Consider the following 26,284-nt stretch of genomic DNA (forward strand, 5'->3'; position numbering starts at 1 on the left):
AGTAAGGACACGCCCAGGCCACCCCAGCCACAGCCCATTTTCCCTGCTCTCTCTGTACCCAAAATATTGGAAAACTGACAAATAAGGGAGCAGGGGAGGGGGTGTTCCTGATCTAACCACATTTTTGGGGCTTTCCTGTCCCAGCCTGCAGGCCTGCATATGGCGGGATGAGGAGGGAAGGGACAGGGTGGGCACATGTGTGATATGGAGAACCACAGGAAAGGCCTGGCCCTTTTCTCCTCATTCAGCAGAAGCCCATCCTTGCTCTCAGACACCTGCAGCCTAACCCACCAGGGCTGTGTCTGGGCCTCCTAAGCAGAGGGGGAAAGGGGTGTGTCCCAGTGCATTAAGACATATGGAGACAGCACTGCCCCTGAGCCCAGCCATAAGGGGTGGGGGTTACAGCCTACAGCTCTCAGCCTCAGGCCACTTAGAGTAGTGGAGCAAGGACCAGACACTTGGGCTGTGTCTGAGCTGGAAGCAGGGTTGTAGAGAGCAGTAAGGTGGAGCAGAGCCCCCCAGCCCACCCTGTCTCAGAGCCCCCCACCCAGGCTCACCCCGACCCAGAGCCACTCTACCACCACATCAGCCAGGCTGTGGGAAAGGAGCCAGTTTATGAAATTAAATAAAGTCCACGGAGGGAGAGAACACGGCTCAAGCCCCTCCCTGCGCCGGGCCCAGCACAGCTGGAGCTCAGCACACTGGCAGCCCTGCTTTCCCTCCCCTCCCGGGAAGGGGCTTAAATAGGCCAGGCTGCAGCCTGGCGGCTGGGGTCCTGGAGCCTAGGGGGGGCAGAAGTCGGAGAAGTAGGGGTGCTGCAGGGCCTCTTCTGCGGAGATGCGCTGGACGGGGTTACACTTCAGGAGGTTCTGGGGCAGGGAAGAAAGGCATGGCAGGTTCTGGCTGGGTCGGCCACCCACAGCTGACCTCTGGAAAAGTGTCCCAACCTCCCCCTCTACCCTGCCCTTGGTCACCTGCAGCAGGTCCCTCCCTGTGGCATTGAGCTTGGGTACGACGTTCACCAGGGACGTTGTGGCCGGGTACATCGGGTAGGGCTGTGGAGGGCAGGGAAAATCAGACCAGGGGGTTTGAGGCATGGAGGCTGCTATGGCTGTGAAATAAAAGGGACCACTGATGAACTAGGACCTCCCATTTCCCACCGCACCTTATAGTCTGGCAGCTTGGTCATGGCGGGCCACTGCTCCTCAGTCGGTGTCCCCAGCAGCGTGTCCACGGGGTCAAGGATCACTCAGGTGGAAAGGGGCAGGGTGAGGGGCTCTCCCCTTCCTGGGGCAATTCCTCATACTCACCCCTACCCTCCTCACTTCATCCCCCAGCTAACGACAGAAGCAGGCCCCAGCATGTGCGACTCTCCTCTTTAGTCCCAGCTGCATGTTTACTGCAGGCCACTAAACCACCCTTTACAGATGCTAACTGCTTTGACCTAAAGCCTGATGTCCGTGGTCCTGATGAAGTGGTCGGCCTTCCCCTACTCCCACAAATCATCCTCCTGCTCCTTTTGGCTCCTTCATCCTAAGGATTCCCCTCTCAGCTGGAGGAGCATCCTCTTGGCTTCTTCCCCCAATGAGCCCTCCTTACCTACAAGTCACACATTCTCCAGCTGGCAGTATGCATCTGCACTGTGACACCCAGCAGTGTCCACCACCCTCTGTGCCCTGTCCATCTGCTCACTCTTGGGGGAAGCCCTGCAGCAGCCCCATCCCGGCCCAGCTCGTCACCACTGTCTCTCCCTGCACTCGAAGCTCCATGGGCTTGTTACTCCCCCTCTGGAGGGCTGGGGCGAAGGGAAACAGAAGGATATCGGAAGATCCTCTTCAACTGGTCATCTACATCGTTGCCAGGGAAAAGCGGCCGCCCCGCATTGGCCAGCTCTGAGAGAAAGAGGAGGGGGTGAGAGATGACACATAAAGCACCCCTCACTCCCACGGCACACTCTGTGCCTTCCTCCCCATCCCCAAGGGCCTTACTCCCTGCCCCAGGGGGGACCCTTCAGACACTATTTGTCAACTCAAATGGGAGAGAAAATGCCTCTGCAGACCCCCAGCATGTCACCTGCAAAGATGCAGCCGGCTGACCACATGTCGATGGACGTGGAGTACAGCTTGGCCCCAAAGAGGACATCCGGTGGGCGGTACCACAGCGTGACCACCTGGAGAAGACCCCACCCACAGGGACCCCCTACTTAGAGGGCTGGGGAGGAGGAGGCTCATAGAGGAAAGGAAAATACTGTTTGGGGACTGAGAGATTCTCACTGGGGACTCCCTCCCTCACCTCCCATAATCTAGCCCCCCAGCTCACCTCAGCTGAGTAACAGCGAACAGGGATCCCAAAGGCTCGAGCCAACCCGAAATCAGCCAATTTCAGCTCCCCGTTCTGAGGTAGATGGGAAGGGACATGGAAAGGGGCTTTTCAACAGTCTCAGGGCAGGCCCGCGCTCCCGCCTTCCAGCCCCGCTCCCCTAATCGCTCCCTGGCCCTTGGCTCCAGCCTCCCCAGCACCCGCCTTCTCCCCAAGACGTACTCTGTTTATGAGTAGGTTCTGGGGCTTTAGGTCCCTGTGCAGCACGTTGCGACTGTGACAGAATCCCAGGCCCTTTAGCAGCTGGAAGAGGAATGACTGGGGGAGGGGCAGGGAGGAGAGTGTCAGACCCTCTGGATGGGAAGCTGCGCCCAGCAGTGGCCCATGCTCCCCTCTTCACTTCTGCTTTGCCTGGAACCCACCAGTCTTTCAGCACCAAGCTCAGTGCGACATCACTCAGTCACTATGGAGCACCTACTCTGTATTGTGCTAGGTATTAGACTCAACAGTGAACAGGGGCCCTGGTCCCTACTTTTCTGAAACTTACAGCTTAGTGGGCCCTCCTACCTTCCCAGCCCACACTGACCTCTCCCCGACCTGGCCTCATTTGAACACACACAATATAACCTCAACATATATATTGTGCTGTATTAGTATTCAGCACTTGTTTTCCCTAGAACCTGGGACAAAGCACTTGGTCTTGGGCCTAGAATAGTGCCTGGCACACAGCAAGGCCTTCAATAAGCATGTGTTCAATGAATGGACATAACTCTTTGAGTTTCATTTTCTCATCTCTCAAGTGTAAATCATATCTCATTGACATCAGAGCATTACTGGCAGGTCAAAGTGATCATGTGGAAATGATTGCTAAGATGGAGGCTCCTGGAGAGCAGAAACAGGTTTTCTCAATTGCTGACACCCCAGAGTGTCTGTGTTCTGGGCCTGAATTTGGTGCTCAAAGAGTAGGTACACTGAATATAGACTGCAACCCCAGCTTCAATGAGTCTCCAGAACACCAGGCCCCTCACCTTCACAATTTCAGGATCTAGGTCACCATTGCAGCTGTCAAAGTACTTCTTGAGGTCCTGAAAAGGGATGGGGGTGGGGTAATGGGACAGAGTTTAAGCTCAGTCTGGGCCCTATACCCTCCCAAGGCTGCTATCCCCCAAACCCCCTTTCACCTGGTCACAGAACTCAAAAACCAAAGTCAGCTTCTTGTCGCTATGCAGGACGTCATGAAGCCTAGGGAGAAGGGAGGGCTCAGCCAGGCAGGTCCACAGGTTTGCGCCTATTATCCCACTATCAGCCCATCTCTGCAGTCCCCACCTCCTCCAACTGACCACACAGGGAAGGAGAACCCTGCCCGTCTACACACCTGACGATGTTCTTGTGCTTCAGCTCTTTGAGTAGGCAGATTTCCCGAAGGGCAGAACTCGGCACTCCCTACACGTGGGAGGGGGCCAGGTGGGCAAAGTCACATCCCACCCAACCTAGGCCGTCAACCCCCTCCCTGGCCCCAATGCTCCAGTCCTACCTCATCATCGTCATCCAGCCTCACCCGTTTCAGAGCCACGATCTCATGGGTCTCTCGGTTTTTGGCCTTGAACACTGTTCCATAGGTGCCTAGAGGAAGGAGGTCAGGGTGAGGGAAAGGATGGGGCACCCTTCCCATCCCACGAAGCCCCTCCAGGGAGGGGAGGCAGCCCCTCCAGGGAGGGGAGGCAACGTGGGAATGTGTTATTTCTGACACCTGGAGGAGTAAGGGAAGAGATTCAGGGTGAAGGCCTGGTGTGGAAGAGCTTTGTGAGAAGGGATGTGGCAGAGAAGGTGCTTGCAGATGCTCAAGGATGTTTGCAGCAGGTTGAGGCTGCGGCTGCCAGGGTAGGAGATCTATAAAGGCAGCGCTTGGAGAGGGTATGGAAATAGTGAGCAGGGGCCTGGGAAGAAATGCGGGCCGGCAGGAATGATGAGGTTGGAGGTCTGCAGGGAGCACTCAGGCTGGGGGTGGGTGAGGTTCTGCAGGTGGTGCTGAGGCTGGGCTAGGAAGTGCAGGAAGTGCTAAGGTCGCAGCTAGGCCTACAGGGAGTACTAAGGTTGGGAGAGGGTGTCCGCGGGAAATGCTAACGGGGAGGGTTGGTGTATGCACGGAGGGCTGAGCTCGGGGCCAAGGCTGCAGCCAGTGCTGAGGTCGGAGTCTGTGGGTATTGCTGACGGTAAAGGAGCCAGGGCTGCAAGGAATGTTGAATAGTCTGCAGAAGAAGATCTTGAAGGAATATCTCGTGGTCCCATTACCTTCCCCAATCTTCTCCAGTTTCTCGTATTTCTGCATCGCGGCGTCCGCGGGGACCCCTGCGGGCCCTCGGTTCTGAGACTCCAGCCCCGGCGTTGCAGAGGAGGCGGCACCCCAGCCTCCGGCCCTGCCCCGCCCTCCTCCTTGCGCATGGGCTTCTGGGGCTTGTAGTCCAAGGAAGCCCTGGTTTCCCAGTTATGCCAGGGGCCTTAGGCAACAAGAAGACCACAATCCCCAGCAGGCTGCGCTCAGGCTCTCTGCAGTACTCGACTCCCGGGACTCGGGTTCGACAGAGGAGGCAACTCTGGACTTCAAGTCCCAGGAAGCATCTCGTGTCCGCTTTCCGGGCGTCCCCCGCCGTAGCGCCGCGGCTCCCAGGGTGCTCCGCTCTTGTTATTCCTTTTTGTGATCACAACTTTCTTTTGAAAAGGGCCTTTCCGGGACTAGACATTCCAGAATGCAGCCGGGGTGGGGGTGGGGCGCTCTCTGGGGTTTGGGGTTAGACGGCCTATATCGCGGGCCGGGGTGGCCTGGCTCTGACCCAGTTGATGAAGTTGAGGTCCCAGCGACCTGCTGACAGTCTCAGCACGGGTTTCCACCTCTCCCCAGGCCATGTGGTGACCCCAGGATTGATTGAGGAATGGCTCCGAGCCATGTCTGGCTGACGATGACTTCACAGGGACCAGCTGACCACAGGGCTGGGAAGAGAGGCACGTGCCCCAGTTGAGACTGGATTTAAGATAAGCCAGAGACCTCTCTCTCCTCTGGGCCCCGTTTGTCGACTCGGAGCCCACCCGACTCTAGCTGCTCGCTACACTCTGACATCCCGAGGCAAGCTGGCTGAAGCACTCCCATATCAGTCTCCAGAGCCCTGGCCCTCTGGAGTCAGCCAGGGTGTGGCCGAGGGTTGGCAGGTTGGTTACTGCCCTCAACAGACAGAAGCACAGACAGATGCTACATTTGCAGCAGCCTTGACCTCATCCCTTAAGGAACTGATTATAGATTTTCTTGCGCTGCTCTCTAATTGTCTCATGATTGCATTCTTGAGGGCTGTGAACTGGACGAAAACGGCTCCAAACAGCACTGCTCAGCGCCAGAACCAGAGTTGGTGCTAAACATTTAATTAACTTATTTGTATCTGAATGTTTCTGCATACACAATGCTGTGCTTCACCCGGGGGCAGCCTAAAGAAAAGAAGCGAAAAGTATATTCTTTATCTGGAAGAATTTATAGTTGAGTTGAGAAAACCAGAACTACACACAGAGATCCTTAAATGACAGGTGATGGCTATGAATAGTGTTGCAGGAGGGAGGTCACTACAGGGAATCTCTCCGAGGCATAAGTTCCTTCCGAAAAAGTCTAGGTTACTTCAGGGTCATGGGCATCCAACCTCAGCCGTCATCACCCCTCTCGCTCCCGGATCCCCGTCCCCCAGGCAGACAGGGGCTTTCCTGGAGGCACTGGGGATTACTGGGGGGAGGGGGAGGGAGGTCGGAGAATCTTGACTCTGATGTATTTATATTTCAACTTCCTCCGCGCCGAATTTCCCAATCATCTTTGTGCCTCCGTTTTCCTGCCTGGGATCCCCAGCGTGAGGAGTGCTCCTTTCCGCCCAGAGGCGCCTAATGGGGCCACGAGAAGGTGTCCCCGCGGCGCCTGAGTCCCGTGCGAGGAAGCCCGGGACCGTGGCCTCGCGGGGACGGCAGAGTGGCCTCCCCAAACCAAGGCTCCGGGCGTCGGGTCTGGCAGTGCCTAGACGCGCGCCTCCGCCCCTGGGTCTCGGCCCCCGCTCCCTCCTCCCACTGGGCGGGGCCGCGCACGGTGCGCCGGGGGGCGCGCACGCAGGGGGCGGGCCTGCCTGCGGCGCGGGGGAAAGTTGAGTTGGGAGAAGTTGGGAGTGGCGGGGGCGCGCCCCGAGGTGGGCACCCGGGAGTCGTCAGGAGCGCGCGAGGACGTCGGAGAAGGGGCAGGGACCCAGAGACCCCGGCGCACGAAGTCCAGAGCAAGCGGGTAAGCGGAGAGGTGGCGGTGGGGGAGGGCCAGGGCCGCGGAGGGAGGAAGGGAGGGGGAAGGAAAGGGGGGAACTCGGGACTCGGAGCAGGGAGGGAGTGGAAGTGGAGGAAAGGGCGGAGACTGGGGCGCAGGGAAGCCAGGTCTTGGGGAGAAGGATGGAGAGGCGAGCAGAGTGCTGATCGGAGCGGGATCCGGGGTCTGCTTCTTAGAGTTCCCTAAAGCGAGGGTGCCGCGCCCCCTGCCACCAGGAGGGGGTAGTCTCAAAGAGGCGCGGCCGGCCCTCCCAACTCCTGGACGGGCTCCAGACGACACCCTCCCCTGCTACCCCCTACTTTATCCTTCAGGCCTGTCCTGGGCGCCCAGCCTGGGGGTTGCCCAGGGGCTCCACCTCCCAACCTCGGAGGTTGGGAGGCGGAGCCGGAAAGGGGGGGTGGCGGGTCAGGTCAGGACAAGGGGTCAGGCAAAAGAGGGAGCAGCTGGGTGGGGATGGGAAAGACGATTCGGGAGAGTTGGACCTGACTCTTGGGGGGCTGGCTTGTCTGGGTGGGGAGTTCCATGCTGGTAGGGGAGGCGGCACCTCCAGAAATCCACAGACCACTTTATCCTTTTCCCTCGGCCCCCTACCCCCACCAACCCCACATCGAAGAGCCGTGGAATTTGCGAATTCACTTGGGGAGTGGTTAATGCTCAAGTGGGGGTCCGGGGTGCTAATCCTTTGGGCAGGGGGAGAGATGCTAATCCTCCGGGCCGGTCGGGGCTGGTCCCCGGAATGTGCCCCCACCCCGGATTATCGGCACCGATGGTCTGGACAGAAGCTGCTTTGTATTCTGGGACGGCGGGGGAGGGGGGCACAGGAGGCGGGAGGTGGAGGAGCACATTGAGGGCACAGCCTGGAGGTGGGAGTGGGGCACCTGCAGGTGCTCAGGACACTCCTTCCCTGACTGGGGTCCCTCCCCCAGTGCCCCTCTCCCCCACGCCCATCGTGCCCTGGCTGAAGGCCTGCTGGGGGGAGGTGAAGAGAGCAGTCAGCTGAGTTGAGTGCTTGCCAGGAATGTGTTACTTCGGGCTCCCCACCCTGGACTGACCCCCCAGACTTATTTCTGTTTGATCCTATGCTGACCTGTCTTACCCCCGAGTTAGCCCTAAGTCGGGGAATCCCAACCCCCGAACAGCACACTGGGGAGCTTCAGTACTTTTATCTTCGGAGATCCTTGGGTGCACCCCTGCTATGAATGGGTACCCGGATTTGCACTAGTCGGGTTCCCTAACTGCAGCTCTTCTGCTCCCCCACCACATAAGTGGCCTCCCCAGACACCCCTACAGTCATGGTCAGGAGGGCGTCAGCCCTGCCACTCAGATTTTCCTGGTTAGAGGAGGGGAGAACCTCAGGGCAGAACCTCGGGGCTTCTGTGCTCACCCTCCTCCCGGTTCGTCACGTGCCCCTCCCCCATTATAAAGCTCTGCCCTGCCTGTGGGCGCCATCCTCCCTTCCTCCTTCCCAGGGAGTGAGTGGAGTTGGGCTTCTGCCCCTCCCCCAGGGAGCCAGATTCCCGTCCTTCTGGCCTTCATCAGGGGAGGGGGCACCTTGGTGCTCCTCCTCCTACCCTGGGCCTAGTGTCTGCCTGGCCCCCTTGCTTGCCTGTGGGGCTCTCTCCAGAGTTCTTCCTCTCCCTTCCTGCCTCCCCAGTGTCTGCTCCACGGGGTGTCTCGCTCTCCCCAGCACACCCCTCTCTGGTTCAGCCCCCTCTGGTGCCTCCACTCGCTCACTGCTCCTGTTTCTGGCTTGGCTGTCCTTTCCCGCCCTCTCTCCTCTATCCCCCCTCCCTGATCTCTGCTGCTTTCTCTCCAGGTCTGGGCTGTGACTCCTTTCTTGCCTCCTATTTTTTTTTTTTTTTGCAGCCTCTCTCCACCTTCTGCTCTCTCGGCTTCATCCTGCTTAGGCCCTTGGCCCTTTTATGCCTCTTCTGCCTCAGTGCTGGCCTCTGTCTTTCTTTGTTCCTCGCTTTTCTTCCTATAAATAACTCTCCTCTTTGCTCTTGCCACCTCTAAGGGCCACTCTAAGGCCCTTCGTAGTCGGGGAGGATCCTGTGCAGCTGGGAGACCCCTCGTGGCCAGCCTCCCGGAAGCCCCGGAGTCCTGTGCTCCCCTGGGCTGTGCTCCCGGGCTGCGCGATGCTGGGACGCCCTCGCCAGCCTGGCCCCACTCTCACGCGGTGATTGGTCCTCTCCCTGCTCAGGTTATGCCGCCGCCTTGTTGCCCTGAAAGCCGCAGCGACAGCGAAAAGGGCTAAGATTTGGCCATGAGCAGCGCCCCCAGGCGCCCTGCCTCGGGCGCGGATTCTTTCCGCACTGTGAGTATTGCCCACCGGTTGGCCTCCCCTCCGTGCTCAGGCGCCCGGGTCAAACAGGGGTTTGTGTGTGTGTGTGTGTGTGTGTGTGTAGCGGGTGAAGAGGCTCAGGAGAGAGGGGAGCCTGTGATGGATTTGGGAGGGGCGCTGCCATCCCTACCCTGGCCTTGCAGGGGGCATAGGGGGGCAGTTCTGGGATGGATATTGGTGGGCCATCAGGGAGCTTCCAGTCTTGGGGAGGGAGTTGAGGCTCTATTTCCTGAAGCCCTGGGTGGTTGTTTAGCCGCACTGAGAGAGGAACTTTGGGGACCCTGGGTCTCTAACCTGGTGACCTCTTCTGACCCAGCCTTAGAGACAGCTGCAGTCCACACCGTGGTTCTGGGCAGACCGGCCCCGCCCCCAGCCCCACGTGCCACCCAGGCCCGCCCCTCCCGGCCCCCACGTGGCCACCACCCCACGTGGCCCCCTCCCGATTTTCCTGGGAAGTCTAATGATTAACCCTGAGTGCCAGAATCAGCCTGTTATTGGTCACTTTGGCCCAGCTGGGCACGTGACCAGGAAGGGGCGCAGACGGTCCCCTCCCCCTCCTTCCCAAGTTCACCTCTGTCCGCCATGGACTTCCTCCTGCGGCCTCAGGTGCGAGGGGTTCGCGACCCCCTCCCCCCACCCTGGGCTAGCTCCCAGCGCTCTCTCGCTTCATCCGCCTTCCACGGCCTTCCTCCGTGTGCTAATTCTGGTGAGAGTGGGGCCAGCGCTTGTGGGGAGCCGGGAGACTGCTGCGGAGATGCGCTGGGAAGAAACAAACCCCTGACACCTGCAGCTTCTTATATCCAGTATCCCCGCCACCCCAGCCGCTCCTGGGCCCACCTCAATGTCTCCCCAAGACCCGCCCTTCTTCCCAGCTCTCTTCCCCTGGCTCTTCCTTGCTCTAGTGGGCTGGCACCTTGGTGGAGGGGGCTCCATACCCCCGCCCTTGGAGATCCCTATGCCCTTCAGGTCCAGAAGCTCTTGAGCAAATATTTGGCGGCGCCTGGAGCTGCCTGGAGCTGCCTGGAGCTGAGACCAGCAGGGGGTGGGTGGGGGGCTGGACCAAGGCCGCTTGGCTGGGCAGCAGGCTGCTTAGCTAGGCTGAGCTCTCCAAAGCGCCACCGCAGTCCCGCTGCTAGCTCCTGCAGTATGACTCAGGTGGGGGGAGTGGGGGTGGGGGAGGGGCGGAGTGGGACTAGGGAGGCGCCGGGGGGCCCTGGGCTGGTGGGGTGCTGCCAAGGTCAGTGAGGGGGCTCTCCTGACCAGGTCCAGGGGCTGGGTTTCAGTTTGCCTGGGACCCAACCCGGATCAGTTAGCTTGGGTGCCTCCAGAAGTTCCTTTTTGGGCTCAGTAGTTGTCCTCGAGCCAGAGAAAGTTTGTTCCCCATCAGCTTTGTGAACTGCCCAGGTCACAAGCACCACCTCGGGGCTGCACATAGGATTCCTGCCGAGCCTTCCAGGGCAGACCCTTTCCACCTGCCCTAGAACTGACTGGAAGGGACACAGCCAGGGTCCAGATAGCCTAGAACCCCAGGGATAGGCTGCTGGGGGGGTCTGAGTCCCCAGCATTTGAGGGGATAGACTGCTGGGGGGGTCTGAGTCCCCAGCATTTGGGGGGATAGACTGCTGGGGGGGGTCTGAGTCCCCAGCATTTGAGGGGATAGACTGCTGGGGGGGGGTCTGAGTCCCCAGCATTTGAGGGGATAGACTGCTGGGGGGGGTCTGAGTCCCCAGCATTTGAGGGGATAGACTGCTGGGGGGTCTGAGTCCTCAGCATTTGGGGGGATAGACTGCTGGGGGGGTCTGAGTCTCCAGCATTTGGGGGGATAGACTGCTGGGGGGGTCTGAGTGCCCAGCATTTGAGGGGAAGGCTGCTGGGAGGGTACTGGATCTCCAGCACTGGGCAAGGTGGGATTTCAGGGTACAACTCCTGCTGAGCCCCTGTGTGTTCTTTCTCCCCGTTCCTTCTTCCTCACAGCCAGAGCCAGAGATCTTGGGCCCTGCAACAGCTGGGTTCCCCGAGCAGGAGGAAGATGAACTTCACCGCACCCTGGGCGTGGAACGGTTTGAGGAGATCCTACAGGAGGCCGGGCCTCGAGGAGGGGAGGAGCCAGGCCGCAGCTATGGGGAAGAAGACTTTGAATGTGAGGGGGAAACAGGGAGGTGGGATGCAGGGGCTCTGGCTTGACTGTCCAGCAAGAAATGGGCTAGGGGCCTAGTGGGAGGGGCCAGGGCTGGGGGTCAGGATGTAGGGGAGGGAGGCCATGCCTGCCAGCAGCCAGGTCCCCTCCTCCCGGCAGACCACCGCCAGTCTTCCCACCATATCCATCACCCACTGTCCACCCACCTGCCGCCGGACACCCGCCGCCGCAAGACACCCCAGGGCCCAGGACGGAAGTCTCGCAGGCGCCCTGGAGCCTCCCCAACGGGGGAGACCCCCACCATTGAGGAGGGGGAGGAAGATGAGGATGAGGCCAGTGAGGCTGAGGGAGCCCGGGCACCCACCCAACCATCCCCTGCGTCCACACCCTCTTCGGTGCAGGTGAGTGGGGGCAGGGCTCCTGGGGATGTCTGCAGTGTCCCTGGCCTGGCCTCACCTGCCCACATGGGTCTTTGTTCCAGTTCTTTCTCCAGGAGGATGATGGTGCCGACCGGAAAGCAGAAAGGACCAGTCCGTCTCCCCCTCCACCACTGCCCCACCAGGAGGCAGCTCCCCGGGCCACCAAAGGGGCCCAGACTGGGTAATGTCGCCAGACAGAGTCCTGCCCTGCCAGTGTCACTGAGGTGATGTGGGGGAAAAGCAGAGGCCTCGGGATCAACAGACTGGGGTTCTAGTCCCAGGCCTGTCCCTCAGTAGCTATTTAGGCTAGTAACCACCTCTCTGAGCCCCAGCTTCCCAGCTGGAAACTGAGAATAGAACCTTTCCCACAAAGTGGTTGTAGGGATTAAAAGGTGCTGTGAATTAAGGTTTAGGTATGGTTTAGCCTGGCATGGAACAGATGTGCAGTCTAAGCTGCCCCCCACGCCATCCCCCCGACCTGTGGCTTCAGGTGGAGCAGCATCAAGCACTGGATCAGAGACTACACTGGTGACCTCCAGGCACCCCCTGGGGCCCCACGAGTGGAGAAGAATAGGAGACCCCCTCTTGCTCTTGGGGAGCCGCCAATCCACCCTGCTCATCATCTCGTGAAGTGGAACCAGAACAAGTTAACTGTGCCACGTGGCCTGGTTCAGGCACAGTGTCAGTACCAGTGGGTGATTGCAGTCTGGGGCTGTTAGCTAGAGAAGCCTTCCTGGATGAAATCCCTCTGAATGAGGTCTCAAGGTCACTACTACCACGGACCTGCTGTTTTCTGGGTGCCAGGCAGAACGAAGGACTGTGAAGAAGTGAAGGGCACATTGCCCCTCCAGGGCAGGCGCAGACTCGCTGGGGAGATGGGCGGTGCCGGTGGAGCTGAGTCCACAGTGGTCCTCTGCACTGGAGGCGCAGGCCTGCGGGTGGCTGGATGGCTGGAGGAGGTGGGAGAGCCTCAGAGAGAGCATGGCACTGGAAAACTGGGTCAGATTTGTGGGCAAGGGTGTGAGTAGAACCAAGGGGACCGAGGGCAGGTGTAGGAGGAGAAAAGCTGGCAGAGGAAGGACTGGTCTTGGGCAGGGGACACAGGCTTGGAGCTGTGGGAGGTGCTAGATGCTAGAGAGCAGTTTAGAGGGATGTGGCGGGGATCAGGATGCACTGGCAATGGCAGAGAGAAAGGATGCATTCTGGTTTGGGGGATAGGAGCAGAAGTTGGAATCTGGAAGGGACAAGGAGTTCATATTTTCCTTATGACTGGGGAGGGGAAGCTGTCTACAGTCCCAAAGGCCCATTTCTACATACTTTGCTCTGTTTGGTTAGAAACATGGGACCCCATGAACCTCTTGAGTCCAGGGTTAGGGGTGTGCCTGGGAGGGGACGTAGGAGCAAGGGAACCTGTGATGAGCAGGTCCTGCTGGGTGCTTTTCCAGACTTTTCCTCTCCCCACAGCACAGGGGGCTGGCCTCAGCTCTGCTTTGCTGCTGAGTTTGTGTTCTGAGTGACTTGTGTGATTGCTCAGATGGCACAGCCAATGAAGGGTAGAGCCGGATTTAAATGCTGCCGTCTGCTTCCAAAATCCTCACCCTTTCACATCCACACCTGCCAAGAGTGGGCAGCGAGGAGGGATGGGGTCCGCCTCCTGGGTTGCTCTGGCATGGCTCCTGGCCAAGGGGGAGGGGGCCAGCCTTCTCTGGCTCATAGCTGCTCTGTCTGTCCAGAGCCCTGGTGGAAGAGGTGATGGCAGTGGCCGGCGGCACAGCAGGAGGCGATGATGGGGGTGCCTCCGGGCGCCCCCTGACCAAAGCGCAGCCTGGGCACCGCAGCTACAACCTGCAGGAGAGGAGGCGCATTGGAAGCATGACTGGGGCTGAGCAGGCACTGCTGCCCCGGGTCCCCACAGATGAGAGCGAGGCCCAGACGCTCGCCACGGCTGACCTAGACCTGATGAAGAGTGAGTGTTGGGCCTGGGCCAAGCCCAGTGCTGGTGGGAACAGGGGTAAGAGAGAGGAGGAGGCTGACCCTGTCCCCTTGGCCCCCATAGGTCACCGGTTTGAGGATGTTCCTGGGGTACGGCGGCACTTGGTGCGGAAGAATGCCAAAGGGTCTGTGCAGAGTGGCCGGGAAGGGCGAGAGCCTGGCCCCACGCCTCGGGCCCGGCCCCGGGCCCCCCACAAGCCCCATGAGGTACTGTTCTCCCCTCCACGCTCTTCCACTGTCCCCCTACACATTTTCTCCCCACAGCTCCCTCTTCTACCTCTCAGACTAGCAATGATCTCGAGCACCAGAGTTGCCCCCTGTTTGTGCAGGTTGTACACAAAAGTGCAGTGTACACATCTTCAACATTGTTGATTTGGGCCTTATGATTCTGAGTCACATCTTATACACTGTTGATTTCTATATCACGGCCATTTTCTGGCAGCTGGTACTGAGGTGTTTGAGGACCCTTTGGGCTAGCGATGGCTCTGTGGAGCAATACACTTAATTTTTCAGAATCCAGTCACCTCTGCGCTCATTTGATCCTCCCACAACCTGTGAAGATGACGGCCCAGGTGGCCTGAGCCATAAATCAGCATCAGTGATTGGCCAAGGTCACTCAGTTGCTTCGTGATGCTGTCCATCTTAGGCTCCAGGGCTCTGGTCCTGACCCTTGACCCTTCTGGTGGATTTTCTTTAAACCTTTTATTGAGGTCTAACAGACGTACAGTGCAATGCACTCTTTTAAGTGTACAGCTCAATGGCTTTTTGCACACGTAAACACCTGGCTACCCTACCTAGATACAGAACATTTGCCGCACGCGGAAAGGTCCTTCATGCCTCCGCCCAGTCAGTACTCTCCGAGGTGACCGTCCTTCTGTCATTCTAACTGGTTGTGCCAGTTCTTGAATGCATGTAGATGCAATCGCACAGAAACCCAGTGTGGGGATACATAGTGACATTCGTTAGGCACTTCCTGTGAGCCATGCGCTGTGCTCAGCGCTTGGTGCACTGTTTCTTTTAACCCCATACCAGCCCTTTGAGGTGGCTCTTGTTGCTCCCATTTACAGATGAGGGAAAGTGAGTCCCATAGTGGTTCGTAACTCTCCCAGACGCCGTGCCTGTGCCCTGTACCATCCAGAGTCACATGTCCCACCCATACAGTGCTCTGGGAGCAGCCCTGGCGGCCGTCCTCTGGCTCTGACCCCACCGTGCCCCCTAATCTCACCCCAAGGTGTTCGTGGAACTGAATGAGTTGCTGCTGGACAAAAACCAGGAGCCCCAGTGGCGGGAGACGGCGCGCTGGATCAAGTTTGAGGAGGACGTGGAGGAGGAGACAGAGCGCTGGGGGAAGCCCCACGTGGCCTCCCTGTCCTTCCGCAGCCTCCTGGAGCTCCGCCGGACCCTGGCCCACGGTACCCTGCCCTGCCCTCCTCCCCCGCCCATCCTCGCCCCAGGACACTCCCTTTGCCCGGGCCCGGTCTCCGAGGACCACACGGCCCCCAAATTTGTCTTGAGTGACACTGTGTAATGTCACCAGAGCCCAGGAGGGTGCGTCCTGCTCTCGTGATGTCACGCAGCGTGCCGTTCCTCCGGCTCCGTCTTTGGGTGACGCAGGGCGAGATTGACACTCCTGTTTCTTCTTTGGCATTTTCAGCAGGCGGCTTCTCTAAGTGATATTTTCAGATAACTGAAGCTGGTATGTTTTGGATGCTACAATGTTTTTAAACAATTTTGATAGAAAGCTTTCTTGAAATTCTAGAGTTTTCTGGGGAATGTGCTCTAACCTGTAGGGCTGTGCACACTTAACAAAATGACCAAGGCCGCAGGCCTCTCGAGCTGTGTGTGTGATGTTTCCGCTGTTTGCTTGTTTCCTCCTTTCTGCTGGGGAGTCACTCCCAGCTGCTGTCAGAAGGCCTGCTTCTAAGTGGCCGAGGACTGAGAAACCTACTGTCAGAACTGCTCCCACCTCAGAGTAGAGAGGCTCTGAGTGAGGCTTCCGGCTTTGGGCAAGGTGCCGCAGTGGGAGCCCTTCACCGCCAGGCTCTGCGTGCTCTGTTTTGGCTGCTCAGGGGCCTGTGGTTCTGTTTGTTCTTTAGTTCTATGTTCTGAAAGTTGACCTTGACAGAAAAATGACCTGGTGACTTTTGGAAGGACTTTCATTTCTATACGAAACGACAGTGACCAGGGTGAGGGAGGGGAGAGGTCTAGAAAGTCCTGCGAGCAGCTGTGGAACTTGGGGAAGTTGAGGAGCCTGGGGTGGAGGGGACATCTTCAGATGGCTCAAGGCTGCCCTGTGGACAAGGCCACAGACTGGCTGCGTCGTACTCCACAGGGAAGAACTAGGACTCTAGAGTGACGTCAGGGGAGGCGGCATGTGGCTCAATGAGAGGAGGAACTTTCTAATGGCAAAGAGAGGTCCAACCCCAAGTGGGTGGCCTGGAGTGCCTCAGTGAGGCCACGTGTGCCCTGGAAGGGGCGTCTGGGCAGGGCCCGGCCCTGGTAGCCTCTCTGATAGCTGGAGGGAGTTTCGCGACCTCTGCTGAGCCCCACATTACTGGGCAGAGAGGGAGTGGGAAGGAGCAGGTCAGAGAGGACTTGGCCCTCAAGGCTGAGTGGGGCCCAGGCCCTGCTCATACAATTGGAGGCCGCTGCTCATGCCCTGGACTGTGCTGACCTGGCTGCCCCCTTGTCCCTGCTCTCCCTCCCTTCCACCCCAGCGCTGGTTTCTGGCCTGGGAATGAAGGCTCCTCTGCCGTCCTTATTCCAGGGGCCGTGCTCTTGGACCTGGACCAGCAGACCCTACCTGGGGTGGCTCACCAGGTGGTGGAGCAGATGGTCATCTCTGACCAGATCAAGGCCGAGGACAGAGCCAACGTGCTGCGGGCCCTGCTGCTAAAACACAGGTGGGGCCCCACCCACTGCCCCCTGCCTACCTGTCCCCAGCCCTAGCCGTCACCCTCCTTACCTCACTGCCCTCTGCCCCACCAGCCACCCAAGTGACGAGAAGGACTTCTCCTTCCCCCGCAATATCTCGGCTGGCTCCCTGGGCTCCCTGCTGGGGCATCACCATGGCCAGGGAGCCGAGAGTGACCCCCACGTCACCGAGCCTCTCATTGGAGGTGTTCCCGAGACCCGGCTGGAGGTGGAGCGAGAGGTGAGAGGAGATGGTGGCCCTGCCTGGGTTGGTCCCAGCCACCAGAGCTGGTGCAGGACTGCGAGCGACCCCAGCGTGGACATGTAGGGGTGGGGGCCTGGCCAGGCTGAGCTCTGTTCTCCTGCATTCCCAGCGTGAGCTATCACCTCCGGCTCCACCAGCTGGCATCACTCGCTCCAAGTCCAAGCACGAGCTGAAGCTGCTGGAGAAGATCCCCGAGAACGCCGAGGCCACGGTGGTCCTCGTGGGTACGTGGGGTGGGTCTTGGGGGGAGGGGTCCTGGTGCTGGGCCTGCCCAGGGGCTGGGGGCTGGGAGGTGGCCTGTGCCCTGCTCTTGCCCACGATGGCCCCACACCTCCAGGCTGCGTGGAGTTCCTCTCCCGCCCCACCATGGCCTTTGTGCGGCTACGGGAGGCGGTGGAGCTGGATGCAGTGCTGGAGGTGCCTGTGCCCGTGCGCTTCCTCTTCCTGCTCCTGGGCCCCAGCAGCGCCAACATGGACTACCACGAGATCGGCCGCTCCATCTCCACCCTCATGTCGGACAAGGTCAGCCCCTCCCCAGAGCCCACCCGGGACACCCCCCACCAATATCGCCCAGCCCTGCTCCAGGCCCCCTGGCCCCCATCCTATGCCCTTACCAGTCCCAGTCCTGCTTTGGCAGCAATTCCACGAGGCAGCCTACCTGGCAGACGAGCGGGAGGACCTGCTGACCGCCATCAACGCCTTTCTGGACTGCAGCGTGGTGCTGCCGCCCTCGGAGGTGCAGGGCGAGGAGTTGCTGCGATCCGTTGCTCACTTCCAGCGCCAGATGCTCAAGAAGCGGGAGGAGCAGGGCCGGCTGTTGCCCACGGGGGCTGGGCTGGAGCCCAAGTCGGCCCAAGATAAGGGTACGGGACAGTGCAGGCCGGGGGCCAGGACTGGGCTACCTGGGGCGGGGACTTGGGGGGCCGGGTTGGGGGTGGTCTGTGCGTATGTGGAAGAGAGCGGGGTGGGCAGGAAGGGGGCTGCGGCAGGCGCCCTGATAGAGGCCTGGGTTGCAGCGCTCCTGCAGATGGTAGAGGCAGTGGGTGCAGTTGAAGACGATCCCCTTCGGCGGACAGGCCGACCGTTCGGGGGGCTGATACGAGATGTGCGGCGCCGCTATCCCCACTATCTGAGTGACTTCCGAGACGCACTCGACCCCCAGTGCCTGGCTGCCGTCATCTTCATCTACTTTGCGGCCCTGTCTCCTGCTATCACCTTTGGGGGGCTGCTGGGTAAGGAAAGCCTTCAGGTGAGGGTTGGGCGGGGCACGCACAGCGCCCCAGCTGCCAGCTCCTGAGCTGGTTTCTGCCACCCCAGGAGAGAAGACGCAGGACCTGATCGGGGTGTCGGAGCTGATCATGTCCACAGCGCTCCAGGGCGTGGTCTTCTGCCTGCTGGGTGCCCAGCCGCTGCTGGTGATCGGCTTTTCAGGGCCTCTGCTGGTCTTTGAGGAGGCCTTCTTCTCGGTAAGGGTCCACAGGCTCCTCTCCTCCGGGGCTGGCTCCTTCTGCCCAGCTCCAGCTGCCCCTCCTCTTGCCCAAACACTCCCACCCTGTTAGCGCCTCGGCCTTGGCCCTGACTGCCCCCCACCCCTGCTCCAGTTCTGCAGCAGCAATGACCTAGAGTACCTGGTGGGCCGTGTGTGGATCGGCTTCTGGCTGGTGCTCCTGGCCCTGCTCATGGTGGCCTTGGAGGGGAGCTTCCTGGTGCGCTTCGTCTCCCGTTTCACTCAGGAGATCTTCGCCTTCCTCATCTCCCTCATCTTCATCTACGAGACCTTCTACAAGCTGGTGAAGGTGGGCAGGCCCACTGAGAACTGAGCCCGGGGGGTGAGGCCTCGGGACCCGAGGGAGCCAAGGGGCGTCTTACCCGTCTCTTGTTCTGTCTTTTGGGCATGAGGCCAGGCTGGCCCACAGCTCCGCCAGGCCGCAGTCTGTGAAGCCCACAGAGCGCGGGCCAGGTCTTCTTTCTGCTTCCTCCCACTACCCTCCCCGTCGCCCATACACACACCAGGGCTTCAGGTCAATCTTAAAAAACATAGCTTTAATGACAAAGGTAACGTGCTTTTGTTAAAGTGGCAAACAATCCAGAAGTGTAAAAGGGAAGACCCCCCCCAAGATGACAGACACGATCACAGTGCAGACATCAGACCCATGTCTGTGTCAGGCTCTGGAGAAGACACGGCCCCACTGTCCTCGCTCCACATCCTGCACCTCCTGGCCTGCTGGAGCCACAGTCCACTGCTGCCCTGACTTAGACCAGCCCCTCTCTTAATTCCCAGTGGCCCCATGCTCACATCTGGCCTCCTTGGTCATTTTCTTAATCAATAAGACAAGCTCCTTGAGGGCAGGGAGGCCTGTCCCCCTCAACGTTGGAAATCTTGCCAGTTTAGTTGATGGAGTCCTTTGTCCTCTCCCCAGATCTTCCAGGAACACCCCCTCCACGGCTGTTCAGTCTCCAACAGCTCTGAGGCAGACAGTGGCGACAATGCCACGTGGGCTGGAACAAGAGCTACGCTGGGCCTGGGAAACGGGAGCTCGGCTGGGCCGGCTGGGCAGGGGAGGCCCCGGGGCCAGCCCAACACAGCCCTGCTGTCGCTGGTGCTCATGGCCGGCACTTTCTTCATCGCCTTCTTCCTGCGCAAATTCAAGAACAGCCGGTTCTTCCCTGGCCGGGTGCGTGGGCTGGAAGGCCAGAGGGAGGCGGGAGCTGGGGTAGGAGGGGGGTGACTCGGAGTCAGGGCTGGAGTGAGACAGGGGCCCTCTAAGCACGGCGCTTGCCCACAGGTACGGCGGGTGATTGGGGACTTTGGGGTGCCCATCGCGATCCTCATCATGGTGCTTGTGGATTACAGTATTGAGGACACCTACACCCAGGTAAGGAGGGGCACGCAGCAGTGAGGAGGTGCCGCCTGGCATTGGACTCTGGCTGTTCCCCTCCAGCCCCCACCCCAGAGCTGCCTCCTAACTGGGCAGACACCAGGCCTTTTCCACAGCATGCCCTCAGTGCAGCTCAGGGCTTTCCTTCCAAGGCCCACTAGCCCCTGTCTCTGCTCTCTGCCCAACAGAAGCTGAGTGTGCCCAGCGGATTCTCGGTGACAGCCCCAGAAAAGCGAGGCTGGGTCATCAACCCCCTGGGGGAGAAGAGCTCCTTCCCCGTGTGGATGATGGTTGCCAGCCTGCTGCCCGCCATCCTGGTCTTCATCCTCATCTTCATGGAGACGCAAATCACCACGTGAGTGGTCCTGGCCAAGGGGGTTGCTGTGCAGACAGGACAACCTTGTACGTGGAGGGGCCAGAGCCCCAGCGAGGCTGGGGAACACAGCTGCATTGGGTGAGGGGAGCCCAGGATGCCAGGCTGGCCGCTGGAGTTGGTTTTGTAGGCAGCAGAAAATCCCACTGATGTTTGCTGGGATGGGCACCAAACGGGACGGGAGCTGTCCTGGAGGGCGGGGAGGGCCGTGCAGATAGGGCTCAGCTGCATGATGGAACTCTTGTCCTGACAGAATGGGCAGGGACCACTAGGGTCCAAAAAGAGACAGAGGCAACTGGCTGGGTGTTCTGGAAAGACACAGGTATCTGCTGAGCCGGGCCCGGGCCTCAGTGAGCGCCTGTCCCTGCCCAGGCTGATCATCTCCAAGAAGGAGCGCATGCTGCAGAAGGGCTCCGGTTTCCACCTGGACCTGCTGCTCATTGTGGCCATGGGTGGCATCTGTGCCCTCTTTGGCCTGCCCTGGTTGGCTGCTGCCACTGTCCGCTCCGTCACTCATGCCAACGCGCTCACCGTCATGAGCAAGGCTGTGGCGCCGGGGGACAAGCCCAAGATCCAGGAAGTCAAAGAGCAGCGGGTGACGGGGCTGCTGGTTGCCCTGCTTGTGGGTATGTTCGCCTCTTGTCCCTGCCCTTCCCGGAGGGGTCTTGGGGCCAGTGGCAGTGGGAGCACTTGGGGCCAACTGTTTGTCCTCCTTCTCCCCCAGGCCTCTCCATAGTTATTGGAGATCTGCTCCGGCAGATACCACTGGCCGTGCTCTTTGGAATTTTCCTGTACATGGGAGTTACCTCCCTTAACGGGATCCAGTTCTATGAGCGGCTGCACCTGCTGCTCATGCCACCCAAACACCACCCAGATGTCACCTATGTCAAGAAGGTGAGACCCCGCTCAGAAGGGCCCCACGCCTCTGCTCCCTCCTGGTCTGCGTGGGTCACCCTCCTGCCCCTCATCTGCCCCCATTGGTAGCCACCATTCGGTCTGTGCAGACCTGCCTCTGGTAAGCACACAAGAAGGCATTTCCATCCCCACCCCGTGGAGAGGAAAGGGTCATCCATCCTCTGAATGTGGCAGGCCCGGATGGCCCTCCAGGGACAGGGGCCCTCAGGCTAGGGAGAAGCCTGGTCTCACCTGTCTTGTCCCACCCCACTTGCCCCAGGTTCGGACCCTCCGTATGCACCTGTTCACAGCCCTGCAGCTGCTCTGCCTGGCCCTGCTCTGGGCCGTCATGTCCACAGCAGCCTCCCTGGCCTTCCCCTTCATCCTCATCCTCACAGTGCCGCTCCGCATGGTCGTGCTCACCCGCATCTTCACCGAGCGAGAGATGAAATGCGTAAGGCCTCCTGCCCTTCCTCCCCAGCCCCGCCAGCCCCCTCCATGGTCCCTGCCAAGGGTGCTGTGGGTCAGGGTCAACCTTCCTGACTCCATCCTCCCTGACAGCTGGATGCGAATGAGGCGGAGCCGGTGTTTGATGAGCGGGAGGGTGTGGACGAGTACAATGAGATGCCCATGCCTGTGTAGCTGCTGCCTGGATGGACAGCCGAGGGACAGACGGACAGAGGGAACAGGGGCTGGGGGGGGCTCTCCCCATCCCCCTCCCTCCTCATTTTTATTTAAGTGAATAATTTAAAGTCCCCTTACCTCCCCCGCCCTTCCTCCTGCAGTAAAGTGCTTCAGCCCCCACCTATCCCTGGCCTTCTGTCTCTGTATGGGGCGGGCATGAATGGAAACAAGGATGAGGGGACTCAGTGTACTCCCTGTCCCAGAAACGAGATGCACAATGGGGAGGGAAAGGGACTTTAATGAGAAACCAAAACAGAGGGAGCCAAAGTGCAAATCGTCCACCCCCCATAGGGGGGCCATCATGAACCCGTGTGTACCCCCTCACCCCCCTTCAGGCCCCCAGCGGAGGCCCAAGGCCTGGAGCTTCTGTCTCAGGTAGCTCTTGAGCTGGGGCAGGCCTCTCTGTGACTCCAGTTCCTCGAAGGGTAGCTGCAGGGGAGAGGGTGCCAGGTTACCCACAGGGCCTATGGGCTGGGGTGAGGATGCATGAGGAGTCACAAGGGGGAGGCTCTCACCGGCAGGAGCTGGTAGCCCATCAGGCCCAGGTGCCGCTCCCGCAGCGCTCGGGAACCCAGCAGCACTCTGCCGTCCCGGCAGAAATGCCAGCGTTCTCGCAGCATCAGCACCACCCTGGAGAGGGAGTGGATTGGGGCTCAGGGTCGCTGTCCATGGAGGCAACAGGGCAGGCTCTCCCACCCTCTTCCCTTACCTTTGGGCAGGGTCGCGGGTAGTGGGCTGCGGGGCAGCCTGGCCCTGCAGACAGGACCTGGGAGGGTATGGTAGGAAGGGGTCCTGGGTCCTTACGGGAAGCACAGCACCAGAGCTGCTGACACATAGCAGGAAGTCTGGAGGGGGGAAGAGAAAAGGCTGCTGGCTTTTAGCCAAGGCTCCCTGTCCCTGGCTGCCACCCACCCATATGGAGCTCACCTGTGCAGTAACCTGGAGGCACGGTCAGGTCCTGGCGGTATTTCTCTTCCCCCAGCAGCTGGCGCAGCCCCTCGGCAACTATGTCCTTGTGACTGAGGGGGAAGGAGCATGGCTATCAGGAGGCTCCTGCTAGTTCAGTCTGCCTTGCTGCGCAGCCCCAGGCAAATGCCTTCGCTGCCTTGAGGCCCAGTTTTTCTTTGTGACCACTGACAGTGCATCAGCGTGGACAATTCATTGTCCCCTGGCTTTCCTACTCTGTGCTTCTGGCAGGCCATCCCCTCCCCTCCCCCAAGCTGCCCCAGCCACCTGTACTTGCAGCGGGCACGGTCAGTGATGAGCGGCTGGGGGAAGATGGGCACTTGCTGCCTTCGGGGAAGGCGGGGCCCCCGGTATCCTGGGAGCTCCAGCTCCACAGCCGTGTCCAGCAGGGAGAGGTAGCGCCGCACAATCAGGGCATGAGGGGTGCCTGAGGGACAGTGGGGCTGAAGCTCGCTGGGCTGCAGACCCCCACCCCGCTTTTCCCTTCCCAGCGGCCCTCCTGGCTGCGCACCACTGATGTGGTTGATGAAACCCGGGGAAAAGACAAAGTGCAGGGCCCGGAAGGGTAGGCACCGCAGCTGGCACAGGGACATTAGGATGTTGACCGTGGCCAGGGGTGCCAGCCCTGCTTCTCGAGCCAGGATCCTCTCAAGGCAGGGCATAAACTGCTGCTCCAGGGGCAAGTAGTTCAGCCGCCCAAAGGGCAGGACCAACTTCTGTACCACCTGTGGAGAAAGAGCAGCCCATCACCCAGCAAGAAACAGTTCTCCAATATCCTTTACAAGCTGAATCCCAGGGAGGCGTGGCCTGCAACCTTATTACATGCCCGTGAAGGGAAAACAATCCTGCCACCCAACATACACACTGGAAGTTCAACAGCATAAGCAGTCTTGAGCCCTACATGATTAAGCACAACACAAGCAAAGGAGACACTGCTGTGGGTCTGGCCCAAAGACTCAGGAGTGGGATCAATGAAGCTAGAACAGCACTAAGGGTGCCTGGAGAACTCCAGAGAACCAGGCATACGTGCTGGGGAGCTGGACAAACCAAGGAGGGTGTGCGCAAAGATGGAACCCTGGGGGACAGCAGAGAGCCTTGCTGGGTTGTCTGCTGCAGGAAGCAGCAGCCAGTCAAGCCGGACAAGTGGCTGGGCCTGACAGGGTGGCTGAGGGTGACCAGGAGAGGAGCATGGGAGGGTGGGAGGTAATCCCACCTTGCTGTTGAGCTGGGCTTCCTGGACCACCAGGAAGTGCGCAATGGCTTCCAGAAGCTGGGGCTCCCGCAACCGGTGCCGGGCCAGGTGCTGGGCCAGGAGCACCATCACGTGAGGAGTCAGTTCTTCTGGCCTGGCCTCTGCGAAGAACAGCCCATCAAACTGGACCCTCAGGCCAGAGTTCCAGATTAGATTCCACCTTAGCCCAGACACCACCACCTGTCTCCTCAGCCCCTCCCCACCTGCCATTAGCTCCCCCAGCACCTGCCAGGCTGCGGATGAGGTGCTGCCGTGGATAACGCAGGAAACGAGGGCAGCTCAAAGCAGCTTCCAACCTTTGCCCACCACGAAGGACAGGTTGCAGAGGGGGAGGAGGCTTCGGAGGGAGGCGGAACCTTCGCTCCTGCTCCAGGGCACACACCAGAGGGCCATCTGACGGGAAGCCTGAGAGCCAGAGGGTCAGAGGAGGCAGTCCTGCTAACAGGAAGCTGCCCTACTCCACTCCAGTCATGGGGTTTAGTTAGTGAATTCCCAGCCTTCCTCAGCTCCGTGTTCTGGGCTGGAAGGTTTGCTCTAGTATCAGTGGAAATACTGGAGAAATGTGAAATGCCATGTGAACTTGAGGTATCAGAACAGCCTGTGGGGAAGGCCTTATACAAAGATGACATATGAGCTCTCATCTGGTGCCAACAGTGACAAATTGTCGTGGCTTCCTAGAGCACTAGATTAGAAGGGATCTGGGGTGGCACTCTAGTTAAGCTGGACGTATGCTGCTTGACTCCTGGTGTCTGCTGTGGATGCAGGGGAGCCGCAGCCAGTGTGCCAGGGTACGTGCCATTCCTGGCAAAACCTGAGAGGTGAATTCTGACACCGATCTCAGGTCCTCTACTGATCTTTCTCTATTCTTCCACTAACACCCACCCCCCAGACCCCTCCTCACCAAGTAAGACTGCAAGGTGCAGACACACGTGGATGGTGTGAATGTCAAAGGAGGGGCAGTTTCGGATGATGAGCTGACTCAAGTCCTGCAGTGTGGCCTGCTCCACAGGAGGGGGCTGTGGCCGAGACCCCAAGAGCTGGCCCAGACGACGGAGTGCCACCGGGTAGTGGTGGGGGCGCACCTTGGTGGGGTTCTGGCCCAGCCAGCGTAGCAGCTCCCCAGGGCTCCTCGCCTGTTCCAGAAGCCGCTGCAGCCCCTGCACAGGGCCTGCATGGGGGCCTCCTCCAGGAGGCCGGTCCCCCCACTTGCTGGGCCCCAGATAGCAGGGCTGTACTGGCGGGAGCAGCAGCAGGCCAGACAGCCGAGCAGCGGAGGCCTGGGCAGAGAGCAGGACTCGAAGCATGGAGTTGGGTGATGGAGACCCTGAGGGGTGGCCCAGAAAAGGAGGTGAGGTTTTCTCCAAAGGGGAGAAAGACCTGCTACCTACTCCTCACCACACTCCCTGTTCAGAGGGCCTGCGGTCAGAGCAACCCAGACTTGTGTTCATCCCTGCTTGTGACCGCTCTGGTCCTCTGCCCCACTCCGCCCGCCCTGCCTCCTTCCACTCATTTGAAACAGCAATTACAGTCCTTCAGTGTGCTCAGCGCAGTGACATTTACAAAGCAAGTCCACATGCATTATCTCTTCTTCCTCCCCACATGCCTGTGAGGAGACAGACAGGGCTGGCATTACCTCGATTTCACAGGTGGAGAAACCAAGGCCCAGAGAGGCGAAGGGGTTAAGTTAAGCCCGAGGTCACGAATCGGGTTAGTGGTCGCGCCCATCCTGGAGCCCAACTCGCCCGGTCCATCCGCCCTCCCGACCACCTCCCCCTCCCGCAGGAGGCGGCGGCGGCGCGGAGGCTGGCACGCGGGTTCCGCAGTCGGACGGGGCTGGGTTCCATGCTGAGCGCTCCCACTTACCAGCTGCGTGACCTTGGACAAGTGGCTTCGTCTCTCTGCCCAAGCCTCCTCGCCCGTGAAACGAGAACGCGGGGCCCACCTCACAGGGCGCCCGTGGGGCCGAGAGCGCAGCTTTGCAGCGGCGCGGAGTCAGCAGTGTCAGGGGTCCCCACACCCACCCGGCCCGGGGACGTCAGGAGACCGTGGTCACGGTCGCCAACACCAACTCCCGCCGCCCTCCCGCGCCCGTCCCGCAGGAGCCGCCCCTACATGACTCCCCAGGCCCCGCGCAGGTCGCTCCCTCAGTCGGCCTCGGGGCCCGGGAGCCGGGCTCCCCCCGCGGCCTCCTCATCAGCGGGCCACCGAGTCCGCCATCTTCCCGGCAGCCCCCGGATCGCCGCCCGGACGCCAATCGCGCTCAGCCCTCCGCCAGCACAGACGTGGCTCCCGTCAGGCCCCGCGCGCCGGGGCGCCGTGCGCCCCGCCTCCCGCTTCCGGGAAGCTGCGCGCGCGGCACCGGGCGGAGCCGGGGCCGGAGGGGCGGGGCCAAAGGGCAGCGCGCTGAGGCTGGGGCGGAAAGGCGAGAGGGGAGCTGGCGGCTGGCCTGGGCAGGTTGGGCAGGACCGAAAGCCCCGTACTGCCCTCCGCTCGCTCCTTTTTTCCCACTGG

At 60.3% G+C, this 26,284-nt stretch overlaps 3 protein-coding genes across 9 annotated transcripts; 1 reads left to right on the plus strand and 2 right to left on the minus strand.

The window, feature by feature from the left end:
* Nucleotides 1-597: 597 nt before the first annotated feature.
* CDK5 (cyclin dependent kinase 5) lies at nucleotides 598-4,765 on the minus strand. Its single transcript, XM_014828918.3, has 12 exons — nucleotides 4,612-4,765; nucleotides 3,854-3,942; nucleotides 3,695-3,762; nucleotides 3,501-3,561; nucleotides 3,348-3,404; nucleotides 2,542-2,637; nucleotides 2,320-2,394; nucleotides 2,074-2,170; nucleotides 1,823-1,892; nucleotides 1,166-1,226; nucleotides 975-1,055; nucleotides 598-869 (listed from the first exon to the last, which is right to left on the minus strand). The coding sequence occupies exons 1-12, from the start codon at nucleotides 4,646-4,648 to the stop codon at nucleotides 783-785; spliced, it is 879 nt and encodes a 292-aa protein (XP_014684404.1). The 5' UTR covers nucleotides 4,649-4,765; the 3' UTR covers nucleotides 598-782.
* A 1,471-nt stretch (nucleotides 4,766-6,236) lies between these two features.
* SLC4A2 (solute carrier family 4 member 2) lies at nucleotides 6,237-21,680 on the plus strand. Its single transcript, XM_070516219.1, has 23 exons — nucleotides 6,237-6,619; nucleotides 8,859-8,972; nucleotides 10,974-11,139; nucleotides 11,296-11,537; nucleotides 11,618-11,736; nucleotides 13,289-13,521; nucleotides 13,612-13,754; nucleotides 14,779-14,959; nucleotides 16,315-16,450; nucleotides 16,536-16,701; nucleotides 16,835-16,949; nucleotides 17,063-17,247; nucleotides 17,363-17,588; nucleotides 17,742-17,957; nucleotides 18,043-18,191; nucleotides 18,327-18,521; nucleotides 19,146-19,400; nucleotides 19,512-19,601; nucleotides 19,793-19,959; nucleotides 20,350-20,603; nucleotides 20,702-20,871; nucleotides 21,152-21,325; nucleotides 21,433-21,680. Exons 2-23 carry the CDS (start codon nucleotides 8,922-8,924, stop codon nucleotides 21,511-21,513), a joined length of 3,714 nt encoding a protein of 1,237 aa, XP_070372320.1. The 5' UTR covers nucleotides 6,237-6,619; nucleotides 8,859-8,921; the 3' UTR covers nucleotides 21,514-21,680.
* Nucleotides 21,681-21,773: 93 nt separating this feature from the next.
* On the minus strand, nucleotides 21,774-26,127 carry FASTK (Fas activated serine/threonine kinase). 7 transcript variants are annotated; one of them, XM_014828914.3, is made up of 10 exons: nucleotides 25,886-26,127; nucleotides 24,675-25,097; nucleotides 23,999-24,178; nucleotides 23,735-23,874; nucleotides 23,033-23,246; nucleotides 22,789-22,948; nucleotides 22,483-22,574; nucleotides 22,265-22,400; nucleotides 22,071-22,185; nucleotides 21,774-21,984 (listed from the first exon to the last, which is right to left on the minus strand). In XM_014828914.3, exons 1-10 carry the CDS (start codon nucleotides 25,965-25,967, stop codon nucleotides 21,877-21,879), a joined length of 1,650 nt encoding a protein of 549 aa, XP_014684400.1. In that variant the 5' UTR covers nucleotides 25,968-26,127; the 3' UTR covers nucleotides 21,774-21,876. The 7 variants fall into 7 exon arrangements, with proteins under 7 accessions (XP_014684400.1, XP_014684399.1, XP_070372414.1 ...); XM_014828913.3 differs by having other exon boundaries at nucleotides 22,265-22,422; nucleotides 25,886-26,114; XM_070516313.1 differs by having other exon boundaries at nucleotides 25,637-26,051.
* Between the last annotated feature and the right edge of the window lie 157 nt (nucleotides 26,128-26,284).

This window comes from Equus asinus, chromosome 1, assembly GCF_041296235.1.
Source record: "Equus asinus isolate D_3611 breed Donkey chromosome 1, EquAss-T2T_v2, whole genome shotgun sequence".
Classification (NCBI taxonomy): domain Eukaryota; kingdom Metazoa; phylum Chordata; class Mammalia; order Perissodactyla; family Equidae; genus Equus; species Equus asinus.